Source organism: Myotis lucifugus, unplaced genomic scaffold, assembly GCF_000147115.1.
Source record: "Myotis lucifugus unplaced genomic scaffold, Myoluc2.0 scaffold_182, whole genome shotgun sequence".
Classification (NCBI taxonomy): Eukaryota; Metazoa; Chordata; class Mammalia; order Chiroptera; family Vespertilionidae; genus Myotis; species Myotis lucifugus.
The window spans coordinates 763,553-785,008 of record NW_005871230.1 but is presented as its reverse complement, the minus strand read 5'-3'; the positions used below and the strand labels follow the sequence as shown (position 1 = coordinate 785,008).

Sequence of the window (21,456 nt, the reverse complement as noted above, 5' to 3'; positions counted from 1 at the left end):
GCTCACTGACCACCAAGGGGCAGATGCTTAACACAGGAGCTGCCCCCTTGTGGTAAGTGCACTCCCACAGCCAACCTCCCATGGCCCCTCCCCCCACCAACCAACCTCCCACAGCCCCGATTGGCCCCGATCGCCGGCCAGGCCGAAGGACCCCACCTGTGCACAAATTCATGCACCAGGCCTCTAGTTATTAAATGTTGGGGGGGAAATCTTCTAAACTTTTCCCATCCAGCAAAAACCCCCAAATAGCCCCATATTAGGTATTAAGGTCCATGTCGTACCAGCATTCATATCTTTAAACTTCTGCTTTAGTTCAGTAGGAGTAAGACGATACTGATCAAGACCATCATTCCAATAAATTCGGTCCAAGACTTGAAGATCTCCTCCAATCAGCCAATCTCCTTGTTCCATCACCATCTAATGGGAAGAAACAGAAAATAATTGTTTTAAATTAAAACCAAATAAAAATAAGGACATTTCTCTCATACAAGATAACTATGGTTATAAACTTTTACTTTCATCTCAAGGTCAATGGTAAGTCCATTTAGCTTAACAACTGAATTGGGATTGAAAATGCTACAGAATTAGAGTAGCCTATATAATAAAATCCTAATATGCAAATTGTACTACCAGGAGTTCGACTGCTCACTATGATGTGTGCTGACCACCAGGGGGCAGCGTGGAACATGATGGGCTTTGGCGAAGCAGCGCTGGCAGCGGGTGGCAGTGGAGGCGCTGTAGCCCCGATGGGCCCCAATGAGAGCAGGACCACGGTGGGATGGTGGAGCAGGTAAGCAGGTGGCGCCAGGCCAAGGTCAGTGCTAACGGGAGCCAAGGCCACTGCCTGGCTCCTAGGTGCTGAGGAAGCCAGGCAGGGGGCCTGGCCCCAATCGATCGCCCCACAGGCGGGATGGTGGAGCAGGTGAGGGAGCAGCACCAGACCATGGAAGGGTGCCAGGCAGGGCTGCGAGGCTGTGAGGCTATGAGGCTGGGGATGTAAGCTGGGGCCCGATCCCAGCAGGCCACCCCCAAGGGACCCAACCCGTGCATGAATTCATGCACTGGGCCTCTAGTATTCTATAATTTCTCAAAGGACTTATGAAACAACTATCCCATAGTTTAAAAACAAAGCCAACATGAATAATTATGACTTTTAAGTAATAAAAATATTCTTTTCATTGTTGTTGTATGTTGATTAAAAAAAAATTGTAACCCTGGATTACCCCTATTTTGTGCTCTCCAATCCTAAACTTTTGAGCAATTAAAGTAATGATGACAGAGTTGGGCACCAAGTCATGCCTTCCACTCTCCACACCACCTCAAATTTCTTACCTTCTCTTGTCCTCTGTCCCTGCATCTGGAAGAGGAGATGCCATTTCCTAGGACGGGTCCCCTCTCCCAGAGCAGCTCAAGCTGGCCCTTCTCCCATGACTGTGGTTTATGTGCTAACGATGTACCTGAACGACTGTAGTCGCTTCCTACCTGGTCTTCCTCACCAGAAGGTCCATCCCCTTCCATCAGACCACTCATTCAATAAACATTTACTGAGTAGCTGGTGTGTGCCAGGGCTTCTACCAGGCATTGGGAAATACAGCAGAAAAGAGAGAGAGAGATCTTCCTGCAATGGAGCTTATGTCACAGTAGGGAAGACAGAGGAGAGACCAGATAATTATCAGCTGGTACTGAATGTTACAGAGAAAATAAGAAGGGCAATGGAACCCAGTGCCCTTAGCTACAGTAACTGCGAAAAAGGAGGCAGTGAAGGCTTCTCTGAGGAGAGTGACATTTAACTTGAGATGAAAAGGAAACAGCCATGAAGAGAAAGCATTTTAGGCAGAGGGATAGCAAGTACAAAGTCCTGGAGCAGCAATAGGCTTTGTCTCTGAGGAACAGAAAGAAAGTTAATATGGCTGGAAGGTCAGAAAAGGTGAAACCAAGGACAGGAGCAGAGGTAAGAGAAATCAGGAGCGTCATGCGAGGCCACAGGCACTTGGGTTTTATTCTAACTATAAGGAGCAGTTTACTGATGACTTTTAAAGGATTTGCATTTTGAGAAGACGCACTCTGGCTGCTTGAGGAGGATAGAAGGTAGTGGGTATGAGAGGAAGCAGGACTCCAGCCAGGTGACTATCACCAGTCTGGCCTAGAAACTGGATAACTCGGGCGGTACCGGTGGGAGTGGAGCTGGGACAGGACATCCCGCACAAGACTGCCAGGCTGAGTTCCTCACAGTACTACCTGGTGATCCTTTCATGCCCAAACCTGCCTGCGACCTCTTCGTTTGTAGGAAGCATGCAGAGTAGTAGAAAGAACACAGAAAACCCAGGACTGCCCTAACCGGTTTGGCTCAGTGGATAGAGTGTCAGCCTGCGGACTCAAGGGTCCCAGGTTCGATTCTGGTCAAGGGCATGTACCTTGGTCGCGGGCACATCCCCAGTAGGGAGTGTGCAGGAGGCAGCTGATCGATGTTTCTCTCTCATCGATGTTTCTAACTCTCTATCCCTCTCCCTTCCTCTCTGTAAAAAAATCAATAAAATATATTAAAAAAAAAAAAAAAAAGAAGACCCAGGACTGACCTAACCCTGACTTGGGACTGCTGCCTCTGCAGCTCTGGGCAAGCGGAGCCCACCCCAAGGTTCTTCAGGATAAAGAACAACACTGTCTACCTCCGAGGGTCACGGAAAGGACCAACAAACAGGAATGTGGTTTGAGAAGCATAACCACATGTAAATTGTTATTTTGACTGATCAAAGTCTTAACAGTTTAGGGTAGAATGGTAAGCCCTCTACCTTCCCAAGGTCCTCTTTCCCACTGGACACCAGCTAGTTCTCAAACACTGAATCTCTGCTCCACAAGCCTGGAGGGCCACGGCTCTCACAGGCCCCTCCTATCCAAACCCTACTAGGGCCTGAAGGCTGCAGACCAGGTGCCAACTAATACCAAGAAGTCTTACAGATCACTCTTAAAAAATGGTACAAAATATAAACAGTACTCAGATTTGTTGAGTGATTAAAAAATAAATGTCACTCTACCTAGTCTGGCTCAGTGGATACAGCATCGGACTGAAGGGTCCCAGGTTGCATTCCGGTCATGGACACATACCTCAGTTGCAGGCTCGATCCCGGCCCTTATCAGGGCCCTTGCAGGAGGCAACCAATCGATGTGTCTCTGTCTGTCTCTCCCCTCCCTACCACTTTTTCTAAAAATCAAAGTATCCTCAGGTGAGGATTAACAAATAAATAAATAAATAAATAAATAAATATCTCTTCATCAAATTCATATGAAAAGTACCCTCTAGTGCCCTAGCTGGTTTGGCTCTGTGGATAGAGTGACAGCCTGCAGACTGAAGGGTCCCTGGTTCGATTCTGGTAAAGGGCACATGCCTGGGTTGTGGGCTCCATCACCAGTAGGGGGCGTGCAGGAAGCAACTGATCAATGGTTCTCTCTCATCATTGATGTTTCTATCTCTCTCTCCCTCTCCCTTCCTCTCTGAAATCAATAAAAATATATTTTTAAAAAATAAAAAATGAGATATTAAAAAAAAGTACCCTCTAGTGATACAGGCTACATAGTATGTGAAGCTCTCATACCAATAACCACTATCTGCTATGATTATGGAAGATGGCTTTGACGCCCAAAGTGATCTAGAGTAAAATCAGACCCTCATCCCACCTATTACCTGCATAATTTTGGTCGAGACATTTATCCCCTATAAGTCTCACTTTGTCCATATGTCCAAAGGACATGCCACCGTCCTACAGGTTTGCTATGTGACTCAAAGAATTTACAAGAGCATGTTTTGTAAGCCATGTTACTTGTTACTATTAACTGTAAAATTTAATTTTGAAGGAATAACTGACACCATCACTAGTTCAACCTCCTTATTTTCTAAGAAAATATATCCCATTTTTAAAAAGTTACCACTTTTTGTCCTTCATGAGACAATAAAATGAGATTTAGCACATTTCCAATATCTAAACAGATGTTACAGAAATTTTCTAGATAAAGTTATTACAATTTCACTTCGTTTTTTTTAATGCTCAAAGTGTACTTTAAAACACCTAACTAGTAACAGAGGTTTTACTTCAATGATAATATTTCACATATAAAGTACACAAGGCACTTTGGGGAGACTAATTATATTTCACTGCTTCCATTCTGGAAACACAATGTTCAATTAAAAACCCAGACAAGACAAAACCATCCTGACCTCCCGTCCTACCTGTAAGTACATGATTAACGTCTGTTCCACCACCAAAAGTTAGGAGCCCCGAGCGTACAGCCTGTGCTTGCGTGTCCAGCACCAGCATCTAGCTCGGTGCTTCGTGTACAGTAGATGCTTAAATAGTTACTGAACAAATATTTATCTGGACCAAGTGACAAGACCATATGCTCATCACACTAATCTAAGATCCAGTCTCGCTTCTGCAAAACATTAACAATTTCAGTGGAATCACCAATATACAGGTAATGCCCACATTTTCAGCACAAACATTATTTGTAATAAATCAAGATAAAATGCAGCAAAGTTTGTACAGGACCTTGATGTAGGGGTGGTTCTTGCATGTCGTTCCCCACTGTCGGGCACAACGCTCCTCCTTCCTGTGCTCAAAAAACTCTGGATTGCGAAGAATAGCCACACGGCGGCCCTCATACATCAGAGCAAATGCCGTACAGCCATCCAGCCTCTCTTTATCTTCATGAGTCGCTGACAGAACTATAGGCACTGACAAGTTAATGACACCCCCTGCAGGGCACAAAGGAACACACAGCTTGGATTACTCAACAGGCCTCACGTGTCCACATCTCATTTCGGTGGACACTAATAATGTTGAACTGATGCCTGGCACAGAAAATCAGGAGACAGAATAAGCAACAGAGGCTAAAAAACCAGCAAAAATTAAGAAAATCAACAGTGTGTGTAGCAATACTCACAACAATTCATGAAATTGTCTTTTGGGGGAAAACTATGGGATAGAATAACTGAAGTAAAAGAAACTGTTTAACAAGTAAAACTCAGCTGGTTACGTTTAACATCACCAACAATATACTGAACACCTCCAATATATGAATAAGATAAAGCACCATGGTTCAGGGCCTTTCTAAAAAGAAAGTTAATCCGTGCTGATAACTACCTTTTGAGTGGCAAGTTGGTTAAGAATACTTGAGTATACATGGGTATCCTTGAGAGAGGAAGACAAAAACACCCAAAAAGGTTTTTGTTACTTGGTTTTTAGTCAGAATTGAACCCATGTCGGCTATCACTGGCCAAGACACAAAGGCAGTGGGTAATCAGTGCTCCTTTTAACTCAAAATGTGTCCCACTGAGACCAAAGGCACATTCTCAGTTCCCAACCTTTCAAGCTCTAAACGGTTTTTTTCCTACTCATCATGCACAGATTAGAAAAATAAAATGCACTCTCAGATTCCTATGTGGATCTTATTTACACACCAAATAGAAACCATACTTTTCTGGGAAATCATGGCATGACTCCTTTAATAACTGCTTGGCTGTTTTAAAATTACCACCACCAGGTACAGTGCAAAATGTTGCACGAAACCCAAGACTAAATCAATACTCAAGACACAGTCCATAAAGACTTTACTATTAGTTCCAAGGAAGAAAATCGAAGAGCAATATTTAATCCTTATGTGCCTGTGATAAAATTTCTCTGGAAGAATGATCAGAAATTACATTTTCTAATATCTGTTTCATTCCCCAGTTAAAAGAAGTCATAATACAGAAGGGCATGGTAGCAATTGAGGAGGGTTCTGTGACATGGAACAACAGTATTTTCTTTGAGGTAGCAAATTAATCTTACCAACAGTATACAGAGTTTAAGGTAGCTGAATTATAATTACAATATACTGAACATCAATTTCTTTGGCAATTTTTTTGAGTGTTTTAAAAGAATAGGAAGAACCATCCTTTCAACCACCTGTTTCAGGACTCCTAAACTTGGACTCCCTGGCTCCCTACTAGAAGGCCTGGCTTAAGTAAGCACGGGCTTCCATGTAGCACAACACTTTTCAGGGACATGAAAATGATCAGGTGGCTATAGCAACAGGGAAACTATTTGCTTTTGAAATTCTTTTCATCCCTAATCCTCAGGTTTTCCTTCTCCCCATGAAATAAATCACAATCGGGGAAACAAAAATGAAAAACAGATCTCACTATCCACTTAAATGTCTAGTGCTGATATAACTTAGCCTTAAAACACTACCTTCATTAAAACACTACTCCCTATAAACAGTGATGAATCCCTATAACTGTCCAATATCTCTTCCACACTCAATGTACTATAGAAGGCAAATGTCTTACCATCCAGAAGACAATCAAAATGAAGACACTGCAAGTACTCCCTCTCTCGCATAAAGCCATTCAGTGGGGTGGCCCAACCTTCTGCCAAAACCTGCACCCACTGCATGTCCACCTAGTAAATGAGAAAGGAAAATTTTCTATGTCATGTACTTGTGAACAAAAGCAGTAATGGCCTTTAGGAATTTAATTTTGAAAGTGATGGAAACAAAACATCTCAAGAATGATTATGGATTATACAAGTCTAATAATTAAGGGCACTAGAAAAATACGCATTTTTCCGAGTAAGTTTAAATAACATCAGACTTGCAAGCATTTCCAATAAGGAAAGCATCTCCTAAAGTGGCTCTCAAATATTAATATGTATACTGGGAGGCTTGTTAATATGAAGAAAGCTCCACTCCCGCCCCCACCCCCCTAATTCAGTCAGTTTGCTGTAGGGCCCTAGAATTTGTATTTTTAACAGTTTCCCAGAAAATGTTGACAATGACGTCTGAAAACTAACAGAGCACCCTTCATTTTACAAAGACTTCTAGAATATCCCATTAGAATGTTAAAGAAATGATCATCTTGCCCTAACTGGTTTGGCTCAGTGGCTAGAGTGTCGGCCTGCAGACTGAAAGGTCCCAGGTTCGATTCCGGTCAAGGGCATGTACCTTGGTTGCGGACACATCCCCAGTGGGGGGTATGCAGGAGGCAGCTGATCAATGTTTCTCTCTCATTGATGTTTCTGACTCTCTATCCCTCTCCCTTCCTTTCTGTACAAAAATAAAATAAATTTTTAAAAAAAAGAAAGAAATGATCATCTTTGTATCATTAAAGTAAGCTGGGTATGCTCCTTTTTAACTGGTGCTGTATACATGTAACAGTGGTTCTCAAATGAGAAAAGATGAAGCACCTGGCCAAGTAAAATGTTGCTTACTATTTGTTTCCAAAGTAGGTTGGCCAATGTGTCCCACTGAAAAATCAAATTCCTCTTCTTCAATTCAAAGGGAAAATTATATTCATGCACCAAATTAATTTCAAGTTTTCGTCTTATTAGTTTTCCCTGCACCTTTGACCAAGGACACTCTTTGTCTATAGTAGAATCCAGTTCTAGAAGGTATCTATTAGGCACTGAATGTGCCCCCTTGAAAATCATGTCAAAGCCCTAACCCCCTTCCACCCCATGTGAGTAGACATGGAGATAGGGCCTGTGAGGTAGTGACAATGGCCAAATAAGGTTATAAGGGTGGGTCTTAATCCAATAGGTTAGCAGCCCTAATAAGAAGAGGAAACCAGAGTTCCCTCTCTCTACCCTGTGAAGATATGTTGAGAAGGCTATTGTCCTTGAGCCATGAAGAAAGCCTCACCAGAAATCAAATCAGCCAGTGCCTAGATCTTGAACTGTCCTGCTGTTTAAGCGATTCAGTCTATTGTATTTGTTAGGACAGACCAAGCTAATACACTATCTGACTGTGCATGGAGTTTTTAATTAATTACTTTTCATACTGATGTGCAGAGCACAAACCACTGTATTGAAGAAAAGTTTACATTTAGAAAAGGTTACTGTCCTTCTGGGTTCTCAAGTTTGACTGACCTGGATTCATGTTCATTCACTGTCATTCTTCTGTGTGCATGTGTGTATGTGTGTGTGTGCATGACTGTGTTCATTCTACGCAAAGTTATCAGTTCCTTTACAGTGGGTTTTGTCAGCTTCCCAAGTGGCTCTGCTCTCCGACTCTGAATGTTTGTACTCCCAGCATGCCTTGGCTTCTGGTCAGAGACCCAATCATGCAAAGCACATTGGATCATCTACTCCTATCAGAGTTTTGAAAAACTATGTACTTGGAAAGTCTTTCTCCAAGCTCAGAAGTTTGGTTTTTCCTTTCTCCTTACTTTCAGATTTGCCACTTCGCTGGGTGTGTTGAATTTTTACCATACTAAAAGACTGGGAAATTCTACTTCTAGTCCAGGTTCTTATTCCTTAATATCTGTTTTTACAGTATACCTAATGATAAGACTTAAATTCTCTAAAATTTGAAACTAATATATATATGTGTGTGTGTGTATATGTATGTGTGTATATATATATATATATGTGTGTGTGTGTGTGTGTGTGTGTGTGTGTGTGTATATATATATATATATGCCTAAGCGACCATTCTGACCAAACGACCAGAATGACTGGTCGACCAGTCCCTATGATGCACACTGACCATCAGGGGGCAGGTGCTCAATGCAGGAGCTGCTCCCTGGTGGTCAGTGTGCTCCCACAGCCAACCTCCTGCAGCCCCTTCCCCGGCCAGCCAACCTCTCACGGCCCCTCTCCCCTCAAGCCGGCCAACCTCTCATAGCCCCCCCCACCCCCCACCCCCGCGAGCCAACCTCCCGCAGCCCCTCCCCCCCTGCCAGCCAACCTCCTGCGGCCCCTCCCCGCCAGCCAGCCAACTTCCCACGGTCCCACCCTCGGCCAGCTGGCCCTCCAATAGGCCTCAATCGCCGGCCAGGCCGAGGGACCCTACCCGTGCACAAATTCGTGCACTGGGCCTCTAGTAAATTATAATTTCCATTGTCACCATATCTAGTTTAACTAAGCAGTTTTTTTATTTGGAAAATACCCAATGATATCATTAGAGTTAAGATATACAACAGAAATATTCTTAATAATATAAGAAAGGGGGACTCAGGGTTTTGGCAGGGGATTGGGAAACATGTTTAAAGAAAAAAATGTTCATTTTTTAAATTAATTATTAACTTTCAATTAGTTATTGCAGATTAATATTTCTTAACCTTTTAGATCCCAGTTCTGATAAGCCTAAAAATCTTATATAATCTTTGTTCTTTGATATTTAAAAATAAATAAATATTATGACTAAAAAAAAAATCAAAGCCATGATAAATTAGGGATATAGCTTTACAAATTAAAATTCAGCACATTTCCCATCCTGGAAATTGTGATACACACCACAACTAACCATGCCCTCAAACACAACTATAAAACCACAAATTTTACAGACTACCAACTGTACCTAAGGCCATAGTACTTGATATGAAAAGTAACAAAGTACTTACTTTATTAATTTTCAATGCTGGTAGTGTTTCTGCATCTGTTTTTGCCAAATGAAGTTTATTTTCTGGCACATACAGTTCTTTTACTTCATAAGAGGCATCTACAGGTACAATATCCTGTACAAAAACAAAAGTACAATAAACTGTTGAATTTTAGCATTCTTCAAGGTTACCTTAATGAAGAAAAATTAAAATTTCAAAATAAGACTTTTAAAAAGAGGTATAAAAGAGGGCTTTGAATGTTGTCCCTCTCCAATCAATTTTCCAAATGTCAATTGGTCTACCCTCAAGCTGATAAAATTCCCCATACAAGAAGTCACTATGCATAATGTTCCATTACATAGTGAGGAAGAAATTCCTAGAATGTACCATATACCTTCAAAATCAGGCAACTGCAGAGAAGATATGACCTCAAAGAGGTAACGATAAAAAGAATTTGGAAACAAACCAAAAAAAATCCACTTAAACATAACCATTATTATCCTTAACATGTCATGAGAACATGCCACTTAAGCCACTTTTCCAGTAATATGACACAATGTTCCACCACTTCAGGGGTGAGAAACAGCACTTTTGATCCCATATGTAATGTAGTCTGGAAATTTTATGCAAACTCCAGGTACTCATTTATATAACACTAGAGGCCCAGTGCACAAAATTCATGCACTTGTAGGGTCCCTAGCAGTTGCCAGCTACTGGCCAGGTACTCCCTCCCTTCTCCCGGCCAGCCCCACCCTCTGGTTGAACTCTCGAACAACTCCCAGGCGAGGGGACAATTTGCATACTACGCTTTTATTATATAGGATGGGGTTGGGACAGTCTTTAGCCTCATTTATCCTACAAGAACACATGTGTAATTTTCACAACATAGACACTCATATGCTGCTCACAGGTGATCATTACAAGGCTTGGTCACATTTGTCATACTCGTGGAAATAATTACTAAATGTATGTAATTACTTTAAATTTTTTAAGCCAAATCTATCAAGTAACATTGATAAGCATATAAAACTGGCATTGATTAAAAGCTTTTCATACATTTATCTCATCCGAGTGATACTTTGTTATTCAAAATAAAGTAGGTAATTCTCAAGAGAATGATAAGACAAGCCATTGGTAAGGAGAAAATATTTGCAAAATGATATACAAAGAACCCTTAAAACTCAACAACAATAAGAAAACCCATTCAAAAACTGGGCCAAATGTCAGAACAGACACCTCACCAAACAAAATATACGCATAACAAATAAGCATTTGAAACAATACTCTACATCCTATCTCATCAAGGAAATTAAATTTAAAACAAAAGTGAGATACCACTATAGACCTATTAGAATGGCCAAAATCCAAAACACTAACAATACTAAAAACTAGTGAGAATGCAGACCAACAGAAACTGTCATTGCTCATAGGAATGTCAAATGATAGACCAGGTGGAAGACAATTTGTTGGTTCCTTACAAAAGTAAATATACGCTTATCATACAACCCAGCAATTGTGCTCCTTGGTATTTACCAAAATAAGTTGAAAACTTATGTCCACACAAAAACCTGCACACAGGTGTTGATAGCAGCCTGATTCATAATTGTCAACACTTGAAACAACTGAGAAGTCCTTCAGCAGATGAATGAATAAACTGTGGTACATCCAGACAATGGAATATTACTCAGCATTAAGAAGCAATGAGCTAGGTAGCCGTGAAAAAACAGGCTGGACACTTAAATGAATATTACTAAATAAAAGAAGACCATCTAAAAAAGCTACGTACCATATACTTCTAACTATGTGACATTCTGGAAAAGGCAAAACTCTGAAGGTAGTAAAAAAGATCAGTGGTTGCTGGGGCTGGGGGCAGGGGGAGGGTAGAGGGCAAGATGAATAGGCAGAGCACTGAGGATTTTCCAGGGCAGTGAAACGATTCTGTATGATACTACAATGGCGGATACATGTCATCATGTCAAAACCCACAGGATGTACAACCCTAATGGAAACTGTAAGCTATGGGTGACAATGATGTGTCAATGAGGTTCATCAACTGTAACAAATGGACCACTCTGGTAAGGGATGTTGTCAGCAGGAGGCGTGCATGGTGGGAGGGGAGCAGGGGGCATATGGGAACTCATTCTCTGTACTTTCCATTCAATTTTTCTGTGAACCTAAAACTGCACTATAAAGTCCATTTAAAAAACATTAACAAAAAGTTATTCAAAATAAATATTAATGGAAAACCAGGTTTTTTAAGGACACTCCCTACTATTTTTCCTAAGGAGAAACTTCAACTTATATTTGGACTTACATTAATATCTTGTGTAGAGAATAAAAGCAGGGTCAGCTATGCATATCAAAGCTAGATAACCTCATGAAAGGTATGGGTGCCACTACTCAAGCAATCCCTGTGGGTTCTGAGCATCTAGAAACAATTATTCTACAAGGTAGTTCAGCTCTGGCTAAATCATGTGCCAAAATCAGGCTACTCCTATGGGTAAATTCTGGTGTTTCTCATCATAAACCCAAGATTAAATAAGAAGAATAAACATGAAGGGAAAATAAAGAAAGAATAAAATTAAAAGAGAAGAAATAGGAAACACTGTTTGCTGCCATACCAAGTTCAGCCAGTAGATTGCTCCTGGAGCACAGACATGAAGGGCACTTTCTGGAGGCCCCTGATTGGCTTGCATCCCCGTTCCAGTGCTCACAGGAGGAAAGTGGAAACGTGGGTGTGTGTATGAGAGAGAGAGAGAGAGAGAGAGAGAGAGAGAGAGAGAGAGAGAGAGAGAGAGAGAGAGAGAGAGAAAGAAACCCTGCACAGCACAGGACACTTCATTAACCTTCTAGACAAGGGGTGGGGAACCTTTTTTACTGCCAAGGGACATTTAGATATTTATATCATTCGTGGGCCATACAAAATTATCAACTTAAAAATTAGCCTGCTATATTTGGTCAAATATTTATTTAACTCACCCCTAATGCCTTGGCAGGGCCAGACCAAATGATTTCCTGGGACTTATATGACCCAAGGATGGGACATTCCCTACACCTGTTCTAGACCCTCTTTTGCAATTAAGCATCCACCAGGTACCCACAGCTGAAGGTGTTCATTATCTCTACTGATGGTAAAGACTATGTCAGGGCATTAAAGAACACTGGAGAAGGAAGAAAGCTCCCATCCGCTGCCTCTGTCTTCTCTTTGTAGATATAAATACTGTACCAAACAACTGTGGATGAATGAGACCTGTCATTTCCAGTGAACCCAGGTAAAGAGGACATGTCTTAAGTTTTGCTGAGGGGGTCACTTCATTGTACACCCGAAGAGAAAATTACATACAGAAAAGACTCTTCCTTCTATCTAACAAGAGAAATAGATTATCTTAATCTAGTCCATTCTGTGCTTCTAACTCCAGGAATCATTTTAATACATTTATTACACATAATACATTAATACATGTACTTTAATGCACTTAATACATTTTAAAGTAAAAAATAGCAGTAAAAAAAAAATTGGGAATGAGAAAAACACATTACCCTGTACATGGTTATCATTATCATTTCTGTGTATCCCTTCCAACTGTTTTTGCCCATAGGCACATTACAGGGCAATTAATAGTTTCAGCAGTCTGTACAAAGCCTATTACTTCATCAACTACAAAATGAAAATTCAGAATCAACTTTTCCTGGAAAAATAATGTAATGTGCATTAAGTGAACTGCACCCTATATGTTCAATTAGCTTTTTGGATCTGTAAAGCTCTCATATATGTCATGAGACATACACATTTTCCCAGCTGCAAAACAAAGAACTAAAACCCTCCAGACTGGAAACAAATGCTAAAATTTACTTAAGTTACATATAAAAGTCTGACATTCATTAGGACTTTTATGAGGAGGAGTATGGCAAAACAGAATTAAACTTAAATATTTACATTAATCACAAAACATTAGGGACATACCATCTTCATAACTAAAAAGAGATTCAAGAAAGCCATAGGGGTCTGCAGGCCAGTTATTTCTGATGTTTGTATCTAAGATCCAAGTTCAGATTCTAACAGTGCAACCTTGAACAGATTACCTAATATCTCAAACCTGCCTCCTTCTCAGTGGCTTAAAAATATTTTTTATAATATATTTTTATTGATTTTAGAGAGGAAGGGAGAGGGATAGAGAGATAGAAACATCAATGATGAGAGAGAATCATTGATCGGCTGCCTCCTACACGCCCCCTACTGGGAATCGAACCTGCAACCCAGGCATGTGCCCTTGGCTGGAATCGAACCTGGGACCCTCAGTCCGAAGGCTGCCGCTCATCCACTGAGCCAAACCAGCTAGGGCGGCTTAAAAATATTTATTGATTTATTTCTTTCAGGGCCATTGTGACAATTAAATGACTAAAGTATCTGAACTGCAGGGTTAATATTTACTGAATGCATTCTATAATAGCAGTGTTGTCCTAGGAACTTCATATGAATTAATGCATTTAATCTCCATACGCTTCTATCTATGACGGTAGAAGAAACTATCGCTATAGTTTTTACGGATGAGGACACTGAGGCTCAGGAGAAAGGTTAGTAACTTGTCTCAAATTCCTGCTATATTGTCTTTCTCTGCAGTTAACACACATAAAATACTCAATAAATAGTTATTGTAGTTTGCTTGCTACATGCCAGACACAGTCCTAAGCACCGGACACATATTAGCTCATAGAATCATCAGTACAATTATGAGGCAGGCAGGCGCTATTGTTTCTCATTTCACAGAACAAAGAATTATAACTACAGAAAGGAGGTTATTATCCGAGGTGTACAGCGAATTGGTAAGTGTTGGAACTGAGGTCCCAGTACTATTCTCCTCAAAAAAAAAAAAAAAATCCAAAACAAACAAAAACCCATTACTGTTTCTCCCATAAAAACTAAATTATAAAACATTTTCTCACAAGGTATTCTTGATTTATTTTCATGAGTTCATTAAGCGTTGATAATTCCCAGGGTTTCCGGTCAGCATGTGATATTTCTGTGTCAGTAAAGTTCTTGACAAAAAGTAAAGATATCTCAACATGTCAGTTAGGCCTAAACATTTCTATGCGAATGATTTTCAACCAGCTTTTTCTAATCCCATCATTGTAAATAAAATGAAAACCTCCCTTCCAACCACTCTAGTCCCCTTAGAAATTCGAAACCACAATCCAGCCTGGGAACAAATGACACAGGGACTCCAGGGAAGAGAAGCATTCCATCCTCAACTTCAATGATACGACCACTCTGCATAAAGCTTCCGTTGCCATCTCTGAACCCTGCATTACTGTAAGGAGGGAATACCTTTTTGATGTTGTGCTGGGATTGACTACTCTCCCTCTCCTCCACATGCACCACTGATAACGGTCAACCATCTTGGAGGGTCAGAGAACAGCATCCTGCAGACCAATCTTTGATCTTCCTTAGATGCCACAGGGCATTTTTAGCTGGTTTCCTAAACTGGCATCACTAGACTCAGGTCACAAATACTGATGAAGAGCAGCCATACATGGTGCTCTATGCGATGCCCCTCGTGCCTGGGGCTGCACTCCCTGCCTCCACCCTGGAATCGCCCCTCTCCAGAACACCACAACCTGGGAAGGCTCACCAGGTATGTGAATCAATTCCCTCTGAAGAGATGTTCAAAGTAGGAACTGAGAACTAACAAATATTTATAACAATCCTGTCTTGTTTCCTTCCAACCATGCCCAGAGTTTAAGAGCAAAGGTATAAATACTTTGTGAGCAAATCTAAGTGTCTCCAAGAGAATTACTTTGAACATGAAAGGGTAGCATTTCTACTATTGATCCAACCAAATTAATTTGTTAATGTTTTGTGAATAAAGCCATAGTTTTAGCATGAAAACACGGTTAGTAATGTCCTGCTTTATATGTATAAACATAGATGCTATAATCACTTTGTTTTCAAGAAATAGAAAATGTCTTCCTATTTTTGAGTCAAAATAATCTTTTCATTACAAGCATTTCATAAAATTCTTCTTTTCAAAATTCACACCCAGCAATATTTTTAAATGAATTTTAGCCTCACAACTTAGACACAAAATTCTTCTGATGCCTAACCAATGCCAAAGTGCAAGTTCAAAAGGTTGCTACTGTTCCCCTCCTCGGAAAATATTCATAAAGTGAATATCTTTTGCAATTAACACCAACATAACAGCACGAATGGAGACGAACATGGAACATTTGCTTACAGGAAGCAAGTTCTATGTAGACTAGGTGTACAGAGAACTATCAGGAATGCAAAAAGAATTTTCAAATGCAGACAGCCAGTTCCTCGCACATTCTAGTGACAGTAAACCTTTTTAGACTCCAAAACTAGGGCTAACCTTCTAATAAGAGCAAAACCACCTCCAAGTAGATAAGGGGTCTGGACAACAGAAGGATGTCCCTGCCACACAAGCTTCCCATTTTATTTGGGATTCATCAGGATTTCCAGAGACATAGTCAGCCATTAGAAAACAATGTGTCCTTCAAATGGTATATCTAAGACCCTTGATTTCAGGGAATTTACTGTTTAACACAAAAACATCATAAGCCAGGCCAGGAGGAGCAAGTGTCTGCACACCTAAATCCCTCATCTAATCTTCAGAGCTCTGCAGCATTTCAGGGTAAAGGAAGATGAGGGGTGTTCCTAGGAGTCCCCCTAATTAGGGGGTCAGGACACCATTCATATGCTACCAATGAGGTAGGTTTAGAGGCTATGAATGTTTAAATACTTATTTTAAAATGTAACATGAGTACTCAAGAGATTTTTTGCTTGACTGATTACATGTACTCTAAGATCTAACATGCACTATATCCATATTTTTGTTCAAAGAGACAACTGTTTCTTTTTACCTAGAAACTGGAAGACAGAAAAACAACATTCACTACCTGAAAATGCATAGTAGCTCTTACCTTCTCCTTTAAGTAAATTTTCTGTACTTTTTTCTTGAGCCAAGTCTGCTCAACAGATTTGAACATTAGAGCACATTCGTATTTTTATGTAAATATTAAATGTCTATTATCTAAACTACATGCCTCCAAAGCATGAACACCAAACAACATTCTGGCAACACTTTAAAACTGAGCTGCGAAGTCTGGTTTTTATGTACAGTATAAAATCTACTTAAGAACACTAAGCCACCATTCCGTAAAGAGACATACCTTTAAATAATTTATAGCAGTAGAAAATCTAGAGTTCCTGGTAGATTTAAAAACATTATTTAAAATATCTCTTTAGATTAAAACCAGCAGCAAGAAGCCTACTTCCTTATGTCGGAACACACCAAGTTAAAATGCAATACCAGTAGGCCATCTAGTGACCATTCAAGGGTTAGGGGAAATATTTTTATTCAAAACCCTCAATATTTTTCAGTGTCTTCTACATTTTTGATTAAATATATGCCAGCTGAAGCACAATAAGAAATAAACATGCTCTGACAAAATACTGAGAAATTCAGTCTTTATATAAATGACCGCATTAACCTATCCCATTATATTACACAGGCCAGAATGAAAGGCAAGTAAGAGAACGCAGATGACAGAGGGTATTATGCTAACTAAAGTCCTCTAACATACCCATCGTGCGGCACGCTCAAAACACGTTTTTCTTGATCAGTGAAACCAATGCCACTTATAGCAAAGATTAACAAAACAATTCTTGATAGAATTCATTTCAGAAGAGTCTCTCCAAAGTAATACCGAACATCAGACAGAAAAACGTCCATTTGTTACCATGGAGACAGCACTTCTCAAATACCTGCATTCTCTAGAAGTTCCAAAACACACTACTCTCTTTGCTCTTATAAAAAGTTGTGGTACATTGGGAAATGTGTACTTGGTCTCTGTCCCCACTCTCTGACATAGAGCTCTTAAAACCCCTGGAATCTTCTGAGTGAAGATTCAACAGTGAGGTAACTCTAGGCCAGCAATTCTCTTTCTTTCTTTATATATATATATATATATATATATATATATATATATATATATATTTGATTTTTTACAGAGAGGAAGGGAGATGGATAGAGAGTTAGAAACATCGATGAGAGAGAAACATCGATCAGCTGCCTCTTGCACACCTCCTACTGGGGATGTGCCCGCAACCAAGGTACATGCCCTTGACCGGAATCAAACCTGGGACCCTTTAGTATGCAGGCCGACACTCTATCCACTGAGCAGAACCAGTTAGGACTTCTTTATTTTTTAACTGAATTTATTGGGGTGACATTGGTTAGTAACATTATATAGGTTTCTGGTATACAATTCTATGATACATCATCGATATATCGTATTGTGTGTTTACCACCCCAAGTCAAGTCTCCTTCCATCACCATTTAGGCCAGCAATTTTCAACCAGTATGCTACACAAATTTTTTTTTTAAATATATATTTTATTGATTTTTTACAGAGAGGAAGGGAGAGAGATAGAGAGTTAGAAACATCGATGAGAGAGAAACATCGATCAGCTGCCTCCTGCACATCTCCTACTGGGGATGTGCCCGCAACCCAGATACATGCCCTTGACCGGAATCGAACCTGGGACCTTTCAGTCCGCAGGCCGACACTCTATCCACTGAGCCAAACCGGTTTCGGCTGCTACACAAATTTTTAAAACATGCAATACCTGACTATTTAGTCAGGGGCACTGACCTCTTTTCCCTCAGAATGTCAAAGTATAAAAATGACAATAGCCAAAACAACAATAGCCATCCAGTGTGAATGAATCAAAATTATACCTATTTTTTGTCAGATCAACAAAAAAATGTATTTTTTGGTGTGCCACAGAATTTCAGTAATCCTATATAATAAAACTCTAATATGCAAATCAACTGAACGGCGGAAAGACCAGACGCTACGATGCACACTGACCAAGAGGGTGCAGACACTCAATGCAGGAGCTGCGCCCTGGTGGTCAATGCACTCCCACAGGGGGAGCGCCGCTCAGCCAGAAGCTGGTTCATGGATGGAAAGTGCAGCAGTGGTTGGGGGGAGGCTCTCCCACCTCTGCGGCAGCACTAAGGATGTCTATGTGATGGCTTAAGCCCGCTCCCTGCCGTTAGTTGGACATCCCCTGAGGGCTCCTGCTCCTGGGCTCCTGCTCCTGGAATGTGAGAAGGTGCAGGCCGGGTGGAAAGACACCCCCCCCCGAGTGCCCAAATTTCGTGCACTGGGCCTCTAGTTAGTTTATGTGAGCAGTGAGATGAAAAAGGTTGAAAATCGCTGCTCCAGGCTGCTGGGCTCAGTCCAGATAGAACAAGTCATTAGAGGGGTGGAATTTTCAGCTCTACCCCTAGACGGCTGTGGGTGAGGGGCTGGAGATTGAGTTTAAACACCAGTGGCCAAAGATTTAATCAATTGTCCCTGCATGATAAAACCCCCATAAAAACCCCTAAAGGAGGGGTGCAGAAAGCTGGGTTGGTGAGCACACTGAGGGTAGCATGGAAGCTCCACGTCTCTCCCCACCCCATACCTTGCCCCATGCATGTCTTCTATTTGGCAGTTCCTGAGTTGTATCCTTTATAACAGCCTAGTAATAGTAATGAAAGTGCTTTCCCAAGTTCTATGAGTGGAATTATTGGAGCCGGGGTGGGAATCATGGGAACCCTTGAATGTGCAGTCAGCTGGGCACCCTATTTGCAGCTGGCATCTGAAGTAGAGGCATTCTTGAGAGAAAGCCCTCAACCTGTGGGGTCTGAGCTAACTCTGGATAGTCTCAGGACTGAATTGAATTGTTGGACATTCAGTTGGTGTCAGAGAAACAGAGAACTGGTTGGTGTAAGAAAAAATCCTCGCTCTAGCCAGTTTGGCTCAGTGGATAGAGTGTCGGCCTGCAGACTGAAGGGTCCCAGGTTCGGTTCCGGCCAAGGGCACGTGCCTGGGTTGCGGGCTTGATTCCCAGTAGGGGGTGTGCACGAGGCAGCCTATCAATGATTCTCTCTCATCATTGATGTTTCTATCTCTCTCTCCCTCCCCCTTCCTCTCTGAAATCAATAAAGAAATATATTTTTAAAAAAAGAAAAAAATTCTCAAAGTCTAACAAACTGAATCTGAAGAGGAGATAAAATGTAATTAGGTGGCTGTTTTAGAAATGGAGTTTTTGTTATGGATGGCATAAAAGCCAAGTCAACTCATTTACCACTTAGATGTGGGTTTAGGACCTAAGTAAATCATGATTCATCCGGCAGCTTCCCAAGGTAAATCAAATGACCTACACACACTTTTCTTATTTCACACTACACAGAACAAACATTCCACACTAACCAAGGACAGGCATGGCAGTTTAGTTCTTTACATAATAAACATTTTTTCCAGCCCAGTGTTCTTTGATCTGCTCAGAAGTATTTTTAAAGTACTCGAAAAATATTAAGTCAAGAAATGTCCATTCTTCTCAATTTCTTAATCCCAACAACACTTAGAGAACAACTGGCCAAGGAATGTGAAAGAAAGTTAAAGAAAAGATGCAGATTTTAGAAATAAACTAGAAACCAAAAGCATCTAGATTTTAGGGAAGGCAGTGTCGTAGAAAGACAAGGATGTGGGCTGCAGAATCCATCCGACTGTGTTCAAATCCTACATTACCCGACTGAACTACCCTGAAACAAACAAACTGACCTCCCTCAATCTGCTTCCTTATCAGTAAAATGACAATAATTATGACTACTTTCCAGTGTTAATACAAATTAAACACAACAGTGCTGTTGAAGCGCCTAGCACAGTGCCTTCTGTATGGTAAGAATTCAACTAATGGAAGTTACTGTTGATGGTTTCCATCTCTGCCGATGACATCTGCTTTGAGCACCCACAATTATACTCTTTTTCTAAATATATATTGATTTTTTACAGAGAGGAAGGGAAAGGGATAGTTAGAAACATCAATGAGAGAGAAACATCAATCAGCTGCCTCCTGCACACCCCCTACTGGGGATGTGCCCACAACCAAGGTACGTGCCCTTGACCAGAATCGAACCTGGGACCCTTCAGTCCGCTGGCTGATGCCCTATCCACTGAGCCAAATCGGTTAGGGGCCACAATTATATTCTTACACACAACAACAGGTAGTAATGCAGAACCTCTTATCTCCACATCCCCATTCAAAGCACACACTATAAGGCTATGATGATTTGTTCTTCTTCCTTGCTTTAAAACACCACTTCACTCTACACATTCAACCTCTTCACCTCCCAGTCTGTATCTGAACTCCACTATGTGAGTTCACATAACCCACCTTTGGAAAACCTAACAAATGCTTTTGTGATGACAATGAAGCTGAGCTGCATTTGCCAGCCTGATCGCCATGGAGAAGTCTGTACGGAAAGTCACCTTGCAATAGAGGTGCAGCAGGTAAATGTACTCCTTGGTCACCAACTAACCATAAACTATGAGCTGAATGTCAGGGGTTCACAGGTTTCATTTAAGATTCAACTAGTTGAGAAAAGTCAATGGAGGATGCATTCCAGAACAGAAGTTAGTCGTGTGTGTGTGTGTGTGTGTGTGTGTGTGTGTGTAGCCTTCCTTCAATAGTACATTTTTTTCTTTATTTTTTCCCCATCAGCATTTACTCCCACTATACCCTCTTCCACCTCATCTCTCCCTCCCAGCAATTATCATTCAATAGTATTTTTAAATTCCACATCATGTTATAAAAAAAATTTTATGAATTTATATATTGTCATTCTCATCTGTAACTATAAATAATGGTGGTTAAAAACTAAAAATTAAGGTCCATGAGAATGGAATTTTTACTGATTCTAATTCACTGCCACAAACCCCAGTATTTACAGTAATGCCCAGTGTGTACCGCACTAAATATCTGTTAAATTAACAGTACGAGCCATGTACAATACAGAAATGCATGCTTTCAATGGAAAGTGAGGTTGTTTACACAGGAAAGTACATAATTGAAATCTCCCCCCCCCCCCCCCGCCCCAGGAGGGGGGGACCAAAAGAAAACAATTGCCAAGGAAGTGTCTGAATTTCTTTAATATAAAAAAAAATATTTTTTTTAAAAGAAAAAGTCTCTGTCATAAACGAAAATTAACAGAATCCCTTTTTGGGTGTAGGATTTATTACATTGCACATAA

General features: G+C 40.8%; 1 protein-coding gene across 6 annotated transcripts in view; it reads right to left on the bottom strand.

Moving 5' to 3' along the window:
• The window catches only part of PAPSS1 (3'-phosphoadenosine 5'-phosphosulfate synthase 1), a 110,037-nt gene that overhangs the window by 60,368 nt on the left and 28,213 nt on the right, over nt 1-21,456 (bottom strand). For all 6 annotated transcript variants that reach the window (XM_023760460.1, XM_006096589.3, XM_023760461.1 and 3 more), the window contains 4 exons: nt 9,374-9,487; nt 6,323-6,434; nt 4,542-4,747; nt 282-417 (listed from right to left, as the gene is read on the bottom strand). In XM_023760460.1, coding sequence (XP_023616228.1) covers nt 282-417; nt 4,542-4,747; nt 6,323-6,434; nt 9,374-9,487 — 568 coding nt within the window. The remainder of the gene's footprint in view (nt 1-281; nt 418-4,541; nt 4,748-6,322; nt 6,435-9,373; nt 9,488-21,456) is intronic.